Here is a 19,941-nt window from a genome sequence, read left to right on the forward strand (position 1 = left end):
GGCAGTAATGAACTGGTGCCTACCAAAATGGCGGTATTGGCTGGAGTGAGCTTCTCTGGTCCCAGTCTTCATCACAAGAAGTGATGGAGATGCAGGCACTGGCTAACATCATCCAAACCATCTACTTAACAATTGTAAGTGTACATGGGTATCAGTTGATTAGAGAACAAAGCTGCCAGTTGGGCACCAAAACAGCTCCAGTGTGCTTTATTTTGCTGGAGCAATGTATCTTTATAAGCATACATCAAGAAACAGGAGAAATCTTGAACTGTGAAGAACAGCTGTTGAGGCAGGGCACCTGACACTGGTGGAATACCAGATTTCTTTGTGGCACTGTAGAAGCTGAAACCACCTTAATCAATGCACAGGCTCCCTGATCTCAGGTTGGCCATGACTTAAAACACATTCTTGCCAACCTGATTCCACTGCGGATAATAAAATATCGTTTTGATAATGTTGCACTGTCCTCAAAACATCTTTGCTTCCATGATGTGTCATTAAGAGCCTACGGCAGGACTGCTAGTTCCAGTCCCACCTGCCTCATCAATTCCTGCATACTTAAGCATAATATTTTTTTGCTCTCAAGTTGGCTTTCAGACTAGTCCCCTTTTAAAAGCAGGAACACACGAGCCCCCTTGTGTATAGAATTGCGTCTGTGTGAAATGGGTTACACGCTGCCTGCAGCCATTTCCAAAACAGTGGCAGCTGCAAAAGAGCTTAGTGGTGAAGAAAATAAACTGGGAGCCAGGGAGCCCTTGGTGAAAAATTCACATTGGCTGTGAGTTCACTGGATGGCAAGCACACAATTTCTGACAGAAGAGGATTTATGCCGGTGTAGAATTCCAGGATGTACGTACGTGTGCATGTACAAGCTATTATGCTGTATGCAAACAAAAGACTGAACCTCTCTGAGGGTTGGTTCATACATGTATTTCCCAAGATCAACTGAAAGTCTGTCATATTAAGACCTGCAGCAACACACAAATCCCCAGCCATTTTTCTCCTTGCAGAGAGAGATACTTGCCGACACACAAATGCTTGCCAGAATTTTAGTAAAACCCATTTGCTGCTATTGATGTTTGATTGCATTTTAAAAATCAGTTTGTTAGTTTATTATTTTACTGCTTCGTTGTAAGCTGCATTTGGAAATGAACAACATTTCTTCACTTCAGACACTTGGTCTTTTCTAGTCCAAGACTGATGGGCAAGCACTTTCTAGGGTCTCAGGAAGAGACATTCCCCCATGCCTGTTACCTGAGTCATTTTAACTGGAGATGCAGAGTGGGGCTGAAACTGGCTCGAAGTTGAAAGGCAAGGTAGAATAAATCTTGTTAGGAGCTTATGTTGGGGCCTGCCCTTATGTTTTAACATAAAAACATAAGAAGTCTCCTGCCCGTCTAATCCAGCCACCCAGATACTTGTGGGAAACTCACAAGCAGGACTCGGGCACAACAGCACTCTCCTCGTCTGGGGTTTCTAGCAACTGATATTCAGAAGCATATTGCCTTGGACTGTGGAGACAGAGCATAACTATGATGGCTAGTAATCATTGACAGATAGCCTTATCCTCCATGAATTTGTCCAATCCTCTTTTAAAGCCATCTAAATTGGTGGCCATCACTGCCTCCTTTGGGACTGAGTTCCATAGTTAAACTATGCACTGCAAGAAGCAGCACTTTCTTTTATCTGCCCTGAAACTTCCAACATAAACTTTTCCACTTCATGCCATGCATAATTTCTAAAAAAATTCTGTCATGTCACTTCATACTTGCTTTACACACTCTTTGGAAAGCCACTGACTGGCCTATAATGTTTCTGCTCCTGTTATACTTAAAGGATTATTTAGGCAGATTTAGATAAGAGCCCATAAAAATTACTCAATCTGTTCTCTCAACGACTCCATCCGAGGTCCCCAAAGGCAGCCTCTCTTAACTTAGCAGAAATTCATGCTAGCTGAAATCATTAGGGTTTTTTAAAAAATAAACGTTCCGAGGACAGCAAATCCATCACCGCTGCTTCACCTCCCACCCCATCATAAACTTTCTGCAGCATTTAAAAATATGCTACTTAAAATAACAAAATATGCAACTATGGGGCAGTATCTCAGTATCTGCAAATCAAAAGGAATCCTTAAGCTGGTCCGATAACGGACTTCTAATTGTTAACAGAATGATTAACAGCTTTGCTCTGTTATATAATGGAGACTGTGCATATGGCCAGCATAGCAAAATCTTATAAAAGTATTCTACATACCATGACTTTTTGTTCCATGTAATATATAGTTTTTTAATTACAAGATACTATAAATTATATGTGTCTGGGAACTCAAAGATAGGAGTCTGGTTGCCAAGTTCCATTTCTAGACTCTCATTACTATAACTTCCATTGTTTAAAGCAAAATACAACAATATATACATTGCTCATTATGCAACACTAAAGGACAATGCACTCTTTGCATTAAACAACACAGGGGGCTTCAACAATATGAAATACAACACATATATCTGAAGGGAAGTTGAATTGCTGCAAATATAGTTTCGGCTTTTCTGTCTCAAATCATGTGTCAGTTCAGCTATTGTATCTGAAGTGTGATGTGAATTGGTGGCAATGCAGACCTTTGTTACACTTGTGCAGTACTCTCTGCACAATACCCTGATTGAGTGGGAGCCATTTGCAGCTCAGATGTCTATGATCTGTGACCTAAAAACAGCTCTAATTAAGTCTGACACAGTAGCGTATTAGCTTGCTTGAAAGCCACTGCAATCTATTCACATTATTAGCACCTCCCCCCCCCCCAAAAAAATCTACCTCTATAAGATGGCAAAGTTACAGCTTCAGTTTGTTTGTTTGGCTGTAGATCTAACATAGATTGGGACCAAAATAACAGCTCCAGAGATTTTTAGTGCACTGTAAACAGTACATGGAAATGCAGAAGAATCCTCAATATATTTTGGAATGCACAATCCATTGTTGATAAGACCACCAGCTGCCTCCAAGCAAAATTTAGCTTTGCCTTTAAACATATAATTATGAGAGACTCTGAGTCACCGTCTTATGGGGGTTCAACAATATGAAATATAAATTCAAGCGATGTGAGATGCTAGTGTGTACTGGGATTTTTCTTTCCCCCTCCTCCATCCCAATAAGGACAAACAACATGAAGAGTATTAAGAGGTGATTGTCAGAAGCACTTTAGACATCAGATTTAATTAAAGTGACGACGACAAAGGACCATTCCACAAATTACACTTTAAACAAGTACACCCAAAAGAATGTGTGTTCCTATGAGCCTTGAACATGTGATCTACTTCAGGAGGCCAAGGTTCAAAACTTCACAGGTATGTGCAGAACTTCTACCTTTGTTGCATTAGCTTAAACCAGGAAAGCCAGGGGTGTGGGTGTGTGTTCTTCTCAGTAAGCCTTTTATGCTGTTTTAGGGCACTCTGAATATCCAGGTACCTGAAGGAAGGTTTCCATCAGTTTCAAATTCAGAAATCCTGCATCATGAATTTAAGCTTGCATGAAAACAGTGTCAAAGTAAATGTCTGGCTGGCAAAATAAATGTGCTTTTCTTAAGCAGACTGGATCTGCACATGAAGCAGAATGAGGTGGAAGGAGAGGTGGCAGAACAGACTGTAACATTTCAGCAAGTAATCATGTTTCTGAGCTTCCATATATGAAAACTAACTGGACGGAAACTAAAATAGTTGATATAGAAAAGTTGGGAGAACAACAGGAATTTTTTTTAAAAGCAGGGGAGCCTTCAAAAAGGTTATTCCCATGTGTGATCTGTTGGTCTGCTCTATGACCTCAGAATTATCACCTGATTTTATTTTTTAAAGGCAGTGAATGATATCTTCTGATCAGCCCAGACACTGAGGTCCAGCTCCAAGGGCCTTCTGGCAGTTCCCACACTGTAAGTTGTTACAGGGAACCAGGCAGAGGGCCTTTTCAGTAGTCACACCTGCCCTGTGGAAGGCCCTCTCATCGGATTTCAAACAAGCAACTATATGACTTTTTAGAAGACATCTGAAGGCAGCCCTATACCGGTAAGTTTTTAACATCTGAGGTTTTATTGTGTTTTTATTATTTTGCAGGGAATCACCCAGAATGGCTGGGGCAACCCAGTCAGATGGGTAGAATATAAATTAAATAAATAACAATAACAACAATAATAATTTATTATTAAATCATGATTGCATCCATTGAATTGCTCCCATTTCCCAGGACAAAGGTTCAGCTACACTTTTTCGTTTTGTCAAAACCATCTTTATTAAAGGAGAGTGTTGCGACAGAACATGTGTGTATGAAACCAGCTTTGATGAAAAGTGCTTTGTATGGAAACCATGATTACTGTAAATACACATGTTGGCAAAGTCTATACCACCTGGTCTCCAATTGCCGAAACTGCTGGTACAACTGAACATGCCTGGAGGATGTAGTTTGGGCAGTCGGCTTGGACTTATACAATGCCATTTGCCTAATAATTTAGAATTAGAGAATGAGCACAGTAGATTCATAGATACTCAAATATAATTCTCTAATAATTAGCCCCAGAGTATAGATTTTTCACTATGGATACTAACAAAAGAAATTATAAATTAACATCACAGCAGTATGTTATATACTACTTTCTAAATGGTAGTATCAAATATACCACTGGGTCATGCAATCTCCAGTTACATGATTTTGTTTTGATTTACACAAAGAAAAAGATATAAAAAATAGGTTTATTATTTATATTTCACTCTTGAGTTAGCTATGGCACTCTGCCTGCCAAGAGCCAAGTTACAGCAAGTACACTAATCTATTCAGTAGTCTTCTCTAAATCAAAACTTCGTTTGGTACATTCACATACAAAAAAAGAAGTTGCAAACTCTTTGTACAAAACAAGAGCAAATAACTGTTACCTATAGAAAGGGGTTAGGTCAATCCCTTGATTTTATTAGAATGGCACAGAAGTGAGAAGTAAGTCGTACAACAGTATACTGATCTGGTTTTAAATTCTTCTAAAGCCCCAATAAATGCATTTTTGAATGGTGAAGTGAGAGTTACCACAGGCAGACAACTCATGCATTGAGCAATTCGTGTTCTTTATCTGTTTTCCCAACTGCATCTGGGTTGGACAAGGGGTCCAGATCAGCAAAGAGGCTAAACCAAGCCGTTAGATCTTTAGAGGAACTTGCAGCTTCTGCAAAAAGGAAAAAAAAAAGACAAACAATCCCCAAGAAGTTAAGATTTTTGCTTGACAGTTGTTGTTTTTTTAAAAAATATACTAATGCTGACATAAGCAAACCTGGTATGGACTTAGAATGCACTACTGATGAAAATATGTAATATATGCCTGATAGAACCAATATTCATCTATTGCTTTTGACAGAAAATTTAAATATTCTGCAGTTATTATTATTTCATTTCTATATTTTTCTTACATTTTTTAGAAAAATCTCAAAGCGGTTTACAGTTCTATATTATTTATTTATATAATTTGCAACACACACACACACACTGCCCTTAAAGTTGACTAGAAAAGGAAAAAAACCAATATATTGCAGTAAAATATAATGGAAACTAAAGCAGCATAACTGGCAGGTAAAAACGAAGATATCACATAACAGCAGTAAAAAAGAAATTAAGAGGATCTTAACTGCCATTAAAACATCATTAAGAACACAAACAAGAGATTGGGATGGGTTTTTCTTGAAAGATAACAATGATGTTGCTCAGAAAACACATTTGAAGACGAAGTTTGATAATTTAGGTGCCATCACAGAGAAGGCCTTTTTAGCAATTAGCTACTTCCCTGGCTCCTAAGCACAGGGACATCGGGAGAAGAGGAGGGTAGCCCACAAACTCCCTCAATTGGTGGATTGGCTCATGGTTTCTCCATTCCCAACCACTTCATAGTATTTTAATGAAATCATCTTCACTTGGATGAGCCTTTTGGAGGTTGTGCAAAAATGGAAAGGGAGATCACCAAAGACCCAACACTGGGAGGGCCCTAAGGGTCAATTCTGCCTGCAGCCAGGAGTACTTGAGTTCCTAGAGCGTCTCTAGAAAGAGATTTTGTCAACACAGAGTGTGACCAAGTGATGACCCAGTGGAGTTTCTCCACTCAGGTCTTGACAACAAGCAAGCATTGATAGTCAAGTGCCGATTACTTAAATAACTTGTCAATTAGAGCATAATTAGAAGACAATTCCTGAAAGGAAGCCATTTTATGTAGTTGCAAGACTACACACACACACACACAACCAAACACCTGGAAAACTCTAAGCTTTGTATTGCTGTGTTGGTGCACACACAATCAAAGAGTAACGTGTTTGTCACCTTTCATAGGTGTCTTGTTGACGGTCGTGTTCACGCTGTTGGATTTCTGGGCGGTCTGTGGGACAGGTGTAGGGCTAATGCTGCTGGCTGCCCAACCTAAAATTCAATAACAGTTGCATTTCTGTCAATCAGCTATAATTACTTAACGAGCTCACACTGCTCACGACAGTAATAATTGAAGCTTGAAACTCTTCTGTTAAAAACAATTTCTAAAAATCCTGTCCTGATCTGTTGCTTTACAGCTCTGGCTTCATTGCTTTATGTAGGTCTTTACATTTTGTACTTTGTATTATGTTACTTTAATCCTGTTGTAAATTCTTCTTGTGTACTTTGGGATAGAAATTAAACAACTCATTTCCTCACCGGTTACTGCAACAGGGTTGTATTTGAGTCTTTTTTTTTTTTTTTTTGCATTCACTTTAACTGTCTTGAGTGCTCCATCAAATCCATTCATCTACTGAAACTAACAGTACAGCTTGTTTTGACAACTGATATTTTTGAAGTTGTTAGCAGAGCTCATGAGCAGATCTATCTGCTGACTGGGAGTGGGGACCTTCAGACTGCCGTTTCAAATAGTGAACAGGAGTCAATCCAGCCTACTGTCTGGAAAAGGCTCCCACAACAAACAGGCTCCAGCCCTTCTGTAATAGATCTGCTAGTATTACTACTAGCAGTTCAGGTGCCTGACACGTGCCCTATGGGTCTGTAAGTTTGGTCCAAAAGGGTGGTTAGGAAAAACTTTTGAATAATGTTACAAAGTAGTGTCCTCCATTGCTAATACAAGCAAAGTTTACAGGGGAAATTGGCCTTTGGGGGAAAAATATTGGTGCTTACTAGCTGGCTGCTCAAAGAGCAGCTCATGATATGACTAGATGCAAGATTATCAGTGATACATTAAGGAAACCAAACCTCCTACTCTTCTGCCAGCAACCGTACAAATGTGGAAAAGGTGAAGCAAGCAGTCATTCTCTTGGCCTCAATTAAATTTAAAAATGGAAGCAACAGCTAGATTGTTCAGCCACAGAAAAAAGCTCCTGTACACATAAATTAAAAATGATTCCTATAATTATTATTATCAAAATGAAATACAGGTAGGAGTGGAGAAAGGGATTGCCTTATTGTTAAAGCAGTCTTTGCAGTTAGAAAAGTAGCCAGAGGAGGCAGTGACATAATCAGTGGACTGACTGAAACACACTCAGATCATTTGTTCTTTTTGCCTTCTTTCACCTGCAAAGGGAGCCCTTCAACAATAACAGTTTCTTGCAGTACAATAGTGCCTGGAGGACCAAGTGAAGACTGGGAATAAATGGGTGCAGTAACAATACGGTTTTAAAGGCAGACAAAACAGACTAAAAGACAAAGGCTGTATTTACTGGATAAAAGACTAAGGGGACAGGAAAATATAATTAAGACAATTTCCGGTGGATGTAAAGTGTTCCATATATTCTTAACCCACGTCTGAAGTGAAGCATGCCTGTATGATGCCTGCCTCTTTGCTGGTCAATGGGGATTAACAGGCATGCTTAGTTGATAAATTGCTGAAATGTTGTGCACAGGCTGAATTCAGAGGCAACACAAAACCACAGAGTACTTGGGTAAACCATGGTTTGTTTCAATGTCTGAACTTGAGCTTCCCCACAAACTGATCTGGTTCAGATGTAACACTGAACACTGGGATCTTCAACTGTGGGGTTAGCATAATTGTAGTTTTTTATTACATCTGAAACCAGCTTTAAGATGATTTAATCCCACTAAAGTAAATGAGATGGAAGAAGTCTAACAGCTCTTAGGACACCTCCATTATTATTTTAAAAAAAAAGATAATCAATTTAATTGATCAGCAATAACTAACGACGTGAACACAGTTAGGAACCTGACTTAGCAGAAGGTTTTTTCAGTCTGCCAGGATGCTTTTGTATAGCATTGTTTGCTCCAAGGTATTTTATTATTTGTAAATGCTTGGGATTTTACCTGGAACCTTATACAAGCAAAAACATCTGCTCTATTAACATATGATGCCATCAAAGATAATTAATAGCTAGATGGGAAACTGAGACACAAAGCTAGCAACCTGTACATAACTGCTTTGATCACAAAACAGTAAGTTCTCTAGTTTACTTAACAGGCATTGTGGAATAAGGCAGTAATTTGCAGTTGAAGAAGACTTGTTTTCTGCCAGTCATACACTAAACAGATCTCTGAAAAATAATCCTAGCAAAGAGACATTTTCAATTAACAAGCAAAGCCTGTGTACTTTGGAAGAAAACCACTTACATTACTAGGAATGGAAATTCTGAAAAATAGTTGCCACGGTTGGCTCCTCAGCCATGCAAAATGAGAGGTTACTTGCATTTATAATACACCTTCAGTTATTTAACAGGGCATAGCTTTTACTGGTTAACTTAGAAGGAAAACAACCTCTCTCCATATTGTGCTGGATGTCATAGATAACCAATAGCATTGCAAACAGTTGTGTTCTTTCGGAAGGGAAGTGTGTTGGCAGTGAACCAAGGAGACACGAACCCCAGCCCTTGCTCCACCCTGATCTCTCTCATTGGCCTTGGGGAAGTCATGCTCTTTCAGCCTGGGATCCCAGCCTGCCCTATGGGTTTCTTAGAAAAGGAATGACATAATTGCATTTGGCAAAAAAGAAAGCGTTCTGCAAATGTCGTAAATAATACATTTCCCCACCAGCCGTTCCTTTAAGTGATCTGTGACTGTGTTGTAGCCTCAACTGCGTAACAACAAATGTACAAGACTGCATGTTCGAAAGAGTTGGGAAGAGAACAGGCCTGTAGTCCAAACTGGGTGTGGTGGGGTGGGATGGGATACAGCAGCCTTCAATTCAGGGCAAAAGCAAGATTCAAACTAGAGACCTCCTGGCTCACTATTCAGTCTTTTAGCACCAAACCGTATGCAATGCGGTAGATTTGTGAACGATAAAAGGTAAAGGTAAAGGTACCCCTGCCCGTACGGGCCAGTCTTGACAGACTCTAGGGTTGTGCGCCCATCTCACTTAAGAGGCCGAGGGCCAGCGCTGTCCGGAGACACTTCCGGGTCACGTGGCCAGCATGACAAAGCTGCATCTGGCGAGCCAGCGCAGCACACGGAAATGCCGTTTACCTTCCCGCCAGTAAGCGGTCCCTATTTATCTACTTGCACCCGGGGGTGCTTTCGAACTGCTAGGTGGGCAGGCGCTGGGACCGAGCAACGGGAGCGCACCCCGCCGCAGGGATTCGAACCGCCGACCTTTCGATCGGCAAGCCCTAGGCGCTGAGGCTTTTACCCACAGTGCCACCTGCGTCCCTTTGTGAACGATAGTTTTCATTTAAAAGTAGCTGATCTACACTGGGGCCACAGTGCTGGGGAGAAAGGTCTAACCATTCCCCATCTGTGCCATTTCCCAATTTAAATCACACTCATCCAAAAGCAGCTATTTGCCACAACAATATGCAGGTATCCCACATCTCTCCCACTCACTGGCTGCTTTTAAATTTAATTGCCCTCCCTACCCTTGGTGATAGTTTGTAATTAAAAAAGCAGCTACCAACAATCATAGGAGATCCTGTTCGCAGATCTGCCCCACTGTGTCTGGTTTGCCTCTTAGTGACTTAGTGACTTTCCTATGCCATATCACCTTAAAAATCTGAGTACTTCAATTCCATTAAGCATCTGCACTACGCTAGACAAAGAGGCCAGATATGCCCCTGTCCAGAGGCCTATTAAGCCAAAGTGCTTGGATTGAAGCCACTGAAGCCTCACTGATGACACGCTCCTATTTTAGACATGCCAGTCTTGACAAGGTCCCTTTAACAACAGTTTTTTTTATTGCTACTCCAGGCTCTACTATTTTCTTCTACCTGAGGAATGTCAGAGGAATAATTTTCCCATCAATAAATGACAAGCAAACCAGCCCACGTTAACACCCTGGAGGAGTTAAGAACCCTTCACACACGTCATCCCTTCACTCTAAAAATAATGAGACAATTTTTTCCTTTCACCCTCTACGCCTCCCTCCCACAACCACCATCTGCCCAAGAAACAGCGGAGAGATTAACATAGAATATTGGCAGCAAGGAGGCTGGTCTGCTGTGCACGGAGCACTGAAGCAACAAGAGCTGCAAACTAACAAAGCACTTTCATTCTGAGCCTGTTGTGCAGATGCATCTATTTTACAGCACCAGAGTAGCCAACTGATACTTAAGGCAGGGTAAAAATAGGGAGAGGAAAATGCATAAATGAGCTTAGTGTGAGTAACCCAAGGGAAGGAGCTATTTCCTGGAAGGCACACCTACAAACCTCATGGGAGAGTGTTAGCGTGACTGAGAGAAGAGACCTGATTCAGATGTAATGTTGGCTAAGACCTAGTTCAGCTTTATGTGAACAAGCCTACTTCCCTCCTGTCTGCATGGAGATTGTAAACATTCATTTCCATTTTAAACTAACTGCAATTTGTTGTTTTGTCTGAACTGGGAACTACAGTTTCCCTATGCTTATCCAAAGAAGCCAGGATCAGAAGCCATGGCTTGATCCTGGCTTGTTCTGACAAACCACTGTTTATCCTAACCACAGTTTGTCCCAATTTGGACAAAACAACCAACTGGTTAGGTTAAAATTCCATGCTTTGCATGCAAATTGCCCCTGGTTCAATCCCTGGCATCTGTCGGTAGGGCTGGGAGAAACCCATCTGAAACTACTGTCAGTCAGTACTAGAGACAATACTGAGTTCGATGGACCAGTTATTTGATCAAGTATAAGGTAGTATACAAAATTAAATAATAATAATAAATCAATTATCTCCTCATGGTTGTAAAGGGAGAGGGAGAGAGCACTTAAGCCCAAGGTTCATGCACATAACACTATCCTACGGTTTAGTGAAGAGCTTTTCAAACTGTGTGTCGCGACATGTTAGTGTGTTGGCTGCAGTATGCAGGTGTGTCATGCAATCGCTCCCCACGCTCCTCCCGGGGCTGGGGGGGGGGGGAATTACTGCTTTGCAAAATGATGCATGTTTAAAAAGTGTGTCACCAACATAAAGTTTGGAAAGATCTGGTTTAGTGGTTATGGCTATATCCTCCCAAGTAAGTATGTGTCTTAGTTCACATGCATTCATGCATGGCACAGCGCTCGGCATCAGGTTGGTGGACTGAGCCCATCTGTTTGCTAATCAGCCTAAAATAAACCTACCTTGAAGGGAGGACTGCAAGTCATTCATGTTTTGGTCTAAAAGCTGAGAAGGAAGGAAGCCTGACGCTGATGACTTATTGTTCTCCATTTCTCCTGCGGAAGAGCTTGTGGGCATGTCAGCAAGTGGGTCCTCTCCAAATACAGCTGTCCACTCTCTGCTGAATTCGCCGTCGTCCAAAGAAGACGCATTGAGAATCTCGTTCAGTAATACCATATCATCCTTATCAGTAGCCTCAGTCTCCAAAGAATTTGCAAGCGGGTCCATTGATGCTGCTGGGAGAAGCAGGAGTACCAAAGCAGAAAGAAATCAGAAAAAACACAAGTAAGGGTTGAGGAAGATACTTAAGGAATGCCCATTCAGATCTACCAGTAGTGAAGGAACTATAGCTCCACGGTGCATGCAGAAGGTTCCAGGTTCAATCTCTAGAAGTCCCAGTTAAAAGGAACAGGATAGACCAGTGTTTCCCAACCTTTGGTTTCCAGCTGTTTTTGGACTACAATTCCCATCATCCCTGACCACTGGTCTTGCTAGCTAGGGATGATGGGAGTTGTAGTCCAAAAACAGCTGGAGACCAAAGGTTGGGAAACACTGGGATAGACCTTTGCTTGAAATTCTTAGGCTTCAGAGTAGACAATAAGGGATTAGCTAAGAGACCTGGTATAGGCCCTAGAGACTGAGGCATAGATAAAATAATTTTATGGGGAGCACCTAAACTAGATGATCTTCCAACTGCACCTCTCATTCCTCACATTCTGGAATTCAGTCTGGACATTTATGATTTCTCACCTCTCAGTTTAACCTCTCTAGATGCCATAGTTCATGCAATAACTCATGTTTTGACAGTTATTTAAAATGCAGACACCTCCAGTGGCTTACACCCCCACTTTTCCACATAAAAACCAGATATTTCAACAAAAGAACTACTTTGACCAATGATCCAAAATGATGAAAAACCCCTTTCCTGCAGAAGTCCTTATCCTTGTTGTAATAGAAATGTGATTTAATATGGACAAGAAACAGAAGGTTCATGATGGATTACCTAGAAAAGGAAGAGCTTACTTTACAGTTACACTATTCTTACTGAGCAAAGCATTCCAACCAGGAATTTTGCTGAATGGGGTTGACCTTATGCTGGCTCAGATGTCTACAAGATGAAAAATGAAGGAAATACATAATGGAGAAGCATAGAATGCCCCCTCTTCCGGATGACAAGTAAACAGGAAGGGAATATGACTTGGCTGCTTTACCAGTGTAGACGGCAAAGAGATACAGTGATTCATTGTACCGTACATTGATTATATGCCCATGCACTGGAGGGGCAAGAATGGATGCTCAGGGATAACAAACAGTGTCCAATCAACCACTGTTGGGAAAAAGGAGTTAAATTTTAGCATGTAGAAAATTCTAGGTAATAATAATACTTCTTCAGAAATGGCAAAGTCAGCTATGGAATTTGCTACCGCAATTTGTGGTGATGGCCACCAGCTTGGACAGCATTAAAAGGGAATTAGAGAAAATTATGAAGGATAAAGCTATCAGGGGCTGCTTGTCATGACAGCTACAGGTAGTAGACCTCTGAATTTCAGTCACTGTTGAAGGGGAAGGGAGCTCTTCTGTTCATTTCCTGGTTATGGGATTCCATAGGCATCCCGTTGGTCATGGTAGGAGAAAGCATGCTAGACTAGCTTAAGTTTTGGTTTTATCCCACAGGGCTCTTCTTATGGTCTTAGGAAAACTCAATGAACCAGCAAATGAGTCACTAAAGCCTACTGCTAGCCTATCGTTTTACTTTCCACCTCCCTCTCAAGGAGACAGTGGAAAGAATGGTGGAAGCTTCAGAGCTCTCCATTACCATGTTCCCCTAGCCTCTTTGAAATACGGACCAGCTTTCAAAAGCGAGCCTCACCATATGGGAAGTTTTAAAATAGCACCTCCATGGGAAATGGACATGTGATTCTACCCTGAGAATCTGTCCAGCCACAATGTTTCTTCCCCTTCTCTAGAGAGCATGTTTGTGGGAAGAACTGTGTGGCAGAAATAACCCTGACCACCTTTACCAAGACATCTACTCTGTTCTGGACTGATGGTTTAGTTTTAACTTGTTTGATTGTACAGTGGTACCTCGGGTTAAGTACTTAATTCGTTCTGGAGGTCTGTTCTTAACCTGAAACTGTTCTTAACCTGAGGTACCACTTTAGCTAATGGGGCCTCCTGCTGCCACTGCATGATTTCTGTTCTCATCCTGAAGCAAAGTTCTTAACCCAAGGTAATATTTCTGGGTTAGCGGAGTCTGTAACCTGGAGGTACCATTGTATTGTATCAGTTATATTCAGATGTTAATCCGCCCTGGGACATTATGATGAAGGGTGGGCAAGAAATATAGTAGACAATGAACAACAAGGTTACCCGTAAGACCTCCTGTCCCTGTAAAGACCTGCAAGATCTGTAGAACATCTGGGGAAAGTTTATTCAGAATATAACAGGGTGGTAACTCAGCAAAGGGCCCCTTTCTGCCATTGCCCCTGCATTCCAGAATGCATTTTCCTCTGCCATACATGATGCATTATCCATCTTTTGCTTCAGACAACTTGCAAAGATGTATTCTTTTTGCCCAAGCTTTCCCTGACCAAAAGAATACACCCTGTTATTACTGTATTCCTGCTTTTATCTGTTTTCATAATATATTTTTCCTAGTTATTATAATCCCTTTTTACTGTTTTTATTACATTTTAAATTTTTATATTTCTGTATGGTTTGTTTACATATTAAGCAGTTCAGAAATGCTTTTAAATCAATCAATATTTATTCACACATCCCAGGGGTGTTCCAAAACAATTTGCAATAATAAAAATACACAATCCACAATAAATTTAATAAGTTAATACAAATATGATATGCTTAAAAAAAAGGTCATCCAAAAGGGGGGGGGGGGAAGAAAGGATAATCAAAAACAACACAAATTATCCATTCACTCCGTACAAGGTGAGCATCAGTTGCTGCCAAAAGCCCAAGCTGTCTAAGTGCCTGGGAGAATAAAAATGTTTTTGATGCTAGAATTTGTCTGATGCTATCCTTGCCACAACTTCGGGTTCACAACAGTTGGCAATGCCAGTCTGGCCAACTTCACTTCAACCTACTCATAAGGAAGCATACTCCAGGGGGCTGTCACAGCTGAATTATTTCAGAGAATGAATTCCATCTACTATTGGAACATTTTTCTACAGTGAATTTGAAGACTGAACATTGACCTCATTAGAAACTGAATTTAGTATAACCAGCAACATACTTCTCCATTTTTCCTCAAACATGATCTCTTTCAGAATGTGAGCTTTGGAACTCTACATGCTTTTCATTTCAGTGCAACTACCTGAGGCCCCAGTAGGTCCTTTATCTGGCATTGCTGCTTTTCGTCTTCTCCAGAAATTGACTTTTGAAAAGAAGAGTTTATTTGGGAGGTGTGATGGGACAGCAGATGATCAAAACTCCCAAAACATTGCTGTTGGAGGCAACCTGGTACCTATCAGATCTTTTGGACAGCAATTCCCATCAACCCCACCCAGCTTAGTCAATGATGAAGCTGTAGTTGAAAACATCTGGAGGGAACCATGGTAGAAAAGGCTAGTGTCTCCAAATAGGCATGAAAGTGCTTGAAGCTTTGCTCCAAAACTGCAGCAATGTGTACGATGCTAGGTGTTTTTTGAAATCTTCCTGTCATTGCTTCATCACTGTGGAGCTTACCTAAAGTAAGTGGTAGCATGTACAATAGGCAGCTTTTTCTAATAAAAGCCTCAGCTGGCCAAGTAACCTTCTCTGCACTTAAATTATCCACACATAACACAGCAAAGATAAATACTTTCTTGTAATGAGTTGGGCATATTAGAAATGTATAGATGAAAGAATCTTTCATCTATACATTAAGTAGGTCTTACTCAAAAGTGACTGAGTCTTCTTTCAAACACATAGAGTGAAGTTATTGGAGGCGTGAAAAGAGGAGAAGTTAGGGGACAGACTTTAAAAATGCCTATGAGTCAACACCACTTGGGAGAATAAAAAAAACCTACACACCATGAATAAAACCAACTTGGATGAAAGAAAACAGCAGCTTTAACCTGCATGATGGCTGACAATTTTGAGGGCTGAATGTTCTGTTTACATCTTCAGTCCTCTTTGCAGTTACACACTTACTTGTCAAGAAAGGCCAATATTATAAGTAGTCAGTTACACTGATATAATCCAGTGTGAGTTTCCAGCTGCATCAAAGATGGCAGTCAAAAGTTGCATCCTAGCATACCAAATTTGGAATTAATTAGGTATTTAAAAAATTTGAACCACCTTCCTCTCTCTCAAAAAAAACAGGATTTGTGGTTAGCAGTTCACTACAGCCAGAAAGTCACAATACAGGAAATATAAGCAGTCTTCAGTCATGGTAAAGCTCATGTTACAAGTGGGTGACATCACTGATGTTTCACTTCACAAGCCACAGCTGACCCATGTGGCTCAAATGAAAAGCAATTGTGCCAAAAGACTCTCTTATTGGTCTAGATGTGGCAAAACATTCTTGATAAATGTGACATAAAACACTGCAACTCTTTTCTCCTTGGTGTAAGGCACATCTTATGTTGTAAGACTCCTCTTTATTTTGACTTCTCTGCCCTGATATATTACATAGTGCTTTAATGTGTTTGAGAGAGCCTGTTTTGCTTCCTGGAATTTCCAGATCTAGCAGGGAATCATGAAGTTACAACATATATTGAAGACATGGTTTTAATAGTAACATTTCACCATTCCTCTGCTATGCTAGAAATTACATCTACCACAATAGCAAATAATAATGATGATAGATAATAATGATAGTAATTATTATTATTACTAAAAAATCTAACAGAATTATAGCAAAGAACAAGGCTATTTGATGCAGTCATCATATACTGCTGGTATTTCACAAAGAAGTCATGTATAATAGACATAAACAATTTCTCTGTGTTCTAAAAACTGTAGCTGTGTACTCATTAAGAACAGAGTTCTTATTAAAGAAGGGCCAACATGACTTTTATCAATAAACTATTTGCACTGCTGTTACTTCTCCCTTCTCTTCCCTTTTGTTCTTTGCCTTGTGTTCAGCATTTCCTTGCCGCTTCCTTTTTCCAACAGTAAATCTATCCCTTCTTTTCATAAATTGTCCTTTGCCATCACAGTATTGAAGAAAATTCTACAGAACACAGTCTGCTTTTTACCTTCCATTGATATAGATTTACTCCTTCATGTGGCATACTATGAGATTGCTGTATGTTTAGCACTTTAGTGGTTAGCCAAGCCAAGCTTAATTCACAGTCACTTCTAATGTGGTTGCAAGTGTCAATACAAGATGGTTCTGCTTCATACATTGCACACAGTGGTTTTTTTTAATGAATAAGTATCTGTGTAAGGGCAGCTACTGCTGGGAAAAACTTGTGAGCTAATAGGTTCCCTTACACAGTAAATACTAGCCACCCCCATGTGTGGGAGATGTGCTGAAACAATCAGAATCAGAAGTGATGTGATAACTTCAGCATGCCGCAACCAAATGTGGGAATCTAGCTTCAGAGGCAAAAAAAAGAAAGAAGAGGGGAGGGATAGGTACAAGAATAGGTATGTTTTACTCAGAGCAAACCTGTTGAAATTAATGGATTTAGTCATGTTACTTTTTACTCTGAGTAAAACCTAGCTGAATACCACCCATAGAATTATTGCCAGAATGAATGTACTATGGCGCACACACCTGTCCCCCCCAAAAAAACACAGTTGCTATGGACCACTGAAGCATAGCTGGCAAATTTTGCCTGGCTGAAAAATTCAGTGGAAGAATAATTGTTGCTTACAACAGCATTTCAAGTCAAGGAAACTGACAGACACTATTACTATCACTATTAGTTCAGAAGGAGATACTTTTCTACATCAATATCATACTAAAAGGTTCACAAATTGAGGTGAATGTTCTTCTACAACCCTTAAGCGCCCAAAGTGGATGATCACATCGAGACATAGCTAGTTTTTATATTAGTAAAGATTAAATAATGCAATTGTTTAAAAGATTAAATTATCCAATTGGAGACCAGCCTCTACCAAAGGTGTCATGGACTTTGAAGACGCTTGAACTCAGGCTGAAAGGGAGAAATGTGCTAAGAGGAAGGCACGCTTGGCAAACCTGCACCGTGATGAACTCTCGTCGGGAAACTTATGTTCCCACTGTGGAAGGACGTGTGGATCCAGAATTGGCCTCCACAGTCACTTATAGACTCACTGTTAAGACCATGTTCATGGAAGACAATCTTACTTGGCTACGAGTGATCGCCAAAGAAAAAGAAGAAAATACTATGTTTGGTGCCCCTTTGCAGAATTGATAAAACAGTCAGACAAAAAGATTACATACCATTTTCCTCAGGTTTCAAGTCTAATAAGTCATCTATGGCTCCTAAAAATGGCAAAACATAAGGGAAAGTTATTGAGATGTAGGCTCTTATATGTACATTTCATACTTGCAGTTATACCGTTTTCTTTAGGCAGCAATCATATGCAACTTGTCTGTCAGTAAGTCCCACTGAACTCAATGCAACTTACTTCTGAGTAGGCATGTATAGGGCTGCACTGCATGTCTAGGAGACATACCTGAATTCTCTCTGTGGTTGAAGCTCTCCCCAAAAGTACTCAGGATGTCCTTAGTTTCTTCTGCTGTAACCAAAATATTTTCTAGGTCAGAACCTAAAGTGCTTTAAACATGGAATGTGCTTCAAAGGTTTTCTAGTATGACACTCTTTGCACTGTTAACTTGCAGTTAGGATTTCACATTTAACCTGAAACTATCCCAGATAAATTATTTACCGGTGAAAAGTCTCCAGAACCACACACACACACATTCTATATATTTATACTCTCTTACACACACACACACACACACACACACACACTCACTCACTTTTCAGTACTTTGTAGCCTACTACTGGGCACTCACAAAAACTATTTGTGGTTCTTAAAGGGTCTTCTTTAATTCAGGAGGTTGTATTAAACAGTAGTTATGCTTAGAATGAACCCATTGAAATCAGTTGACTTAAGTAGCTTGAGTTCATTCATTTCAATGGATCAACTCTGAGCATGACTACCACTGAATATTACACAATGTCTTTCCAAAGCAAAACTCATTTCACAAAAACACCATGATCTAGGTCTAGTGTACCTAATGGGTGCCACTTTAGGAAAGGCCACTGAATCAGTTTCAAATATGGTCGACCATTTACCAAGTTTAATCATTTAAGGAAGTGATAAATATCAGCATTCTAATCTTCCTTATTTGGCCATCCTCCCAGCTAAGCTAATCACCAGCACAAGACAGAATGTTGTGCAATTAAGAACATACTGCCAATAACAGAGAAAGGGTTGGGTTCCTACTTCTGTTACCTACAGATAAAATCCCATTTTGCTCTTCAAAGTATATTTGATGATGTCAAAGTCTCCCCTCAATCTGCAGCTGCAGTGTGATTTTGATAGTGAGGTGCATCTGTTCCAGGTTAGGTAATTGGTTTACAATGAAATTATTTCAAAAATGCAGACCCCCCCCCCCCCGGCCAGGCTGCCTACAATTAGAAATAGATTTTGTTTTCGCTCCAGTTAATTATCCATAAATCCAGCTGAATTAAAATACTTTTGACAATGTTTGGTAACCTTGCTCTTAGGCCCTCACCTGGAACAAGTTAAAACCTCAACCAAACCCAGCTCCACCACACAAAAAGCATGCAGGGGACGCAGGGAAGGTAAAAAAGTCTGGTGTGTTTGGAGAAGCACAGCAGAGCAATGCAACTAATTTAGCAGTGGCCCCAATCTATTTTTTTCTGGAAAGAGGTGAGGTGTGATGGTACCACAATACAGGCAATAGCTCTAGCACAGTGAGTGCTGTGTTATAGAGAACAGGCTGGAGGTCACTCAAAGTTATGGCAGCAAGTAGAAGGATATGGAGGCCTACACTCCATGATATTGATTTTCCAAGGTGCCTTTAGAGTTGTTAAATAAAATCTCTATTCTTAGATCTCTGCTCTTAATTGATTTCATGTGCTTTGGATTTTTAGAGCTAGGATAAGAAAACCCTGACGGAGACAATGCTATATACACTAAAGTAGTTTGCAGGAACAAACTGGCACATAGCATCTATTAGGATGAATGAGAGACTTTTAAGCAGGCTCAATGTTTGAAAGGCATAATAAAAGAAATACCTGAGCTGGTTGATTCCTTGGTGTGACTGTCCTCATCTAACGAAATCAACCTTAAATTGGAAGGTAAAAAAACAAGAACTTAGTTTATGCTGTGGTGTAGCATGCTATTGGGGAAAATAATGGCAAAAAGTTACAACTGTTTCTGCCCCCTTTCAGTTTTTACGGACCATATCGCGATACACT

The 19,941-nt window shown here is 40.3% G+C and overlaps 1 protein-coding gene across 7 annotated transcripts in view; it reads right to left on the reverse strand.

Moving 5' to 3' along the window:
* Positions 1 to 4,906: 4,906 nt before the first annotated feature.
* ICA1 (islet cell autoantigen 1) overlaps positions 4,907 to 19,941 on the reverse strand; it is a 70,041-nt gene continuing 55,006 nt past the window's right edge. For 6 of the 7 annotated variants that reach the window (XM_079948176.1, XM_079948179.1, XM_079948178.1 and 3 more), the window contains exons 10-15: positions 19,759 to 19,808; positions 18,164 to 18,226; positions 17,928 to 17,969; positions 11,518 to 11,790; positions 6,331 to 6,426; positions 4,907 to 5,191 (exon numbers count right to left, since the gene is read on the reverse strand). In XM_079948176.1, the coding sequence (XP_079804302.1) occupies positions 5,070 to 5,191; positions 6,331 to 6,426; positions 11,518 to 11,790; positions 17,928 to 17,969; positions 18,164 to 18,226; positions 19,759 to 19,808 (646 nt within the window). In that variant the 3' untranslated portion in view covers positions 4,907 to 5,069. The remainder of the gene's footprint in view (positions 5,192 to 6,330; positions 6,427 to 11,517; positions 11,791 to 17,927; positions 17,970 to 18,163; positions 18,227 to 19,758; positions 19,809 to 19,941) is intronic. The other variant, XM_079948181.1, reaches the window with a different exon arrangement.

The sequence above is a fragment of the Podarcis cretensis genome, assembly GCF_951804945.1.
Source record: "Podarcis cretensis genome assembly, chromosome: 12".
Lineage (NCBI taxonomy): Eukaryota > Metazoa > Chordata > Lepidosauria > Squamata > Lacertidae > Podarcis > Podarcis cretensis.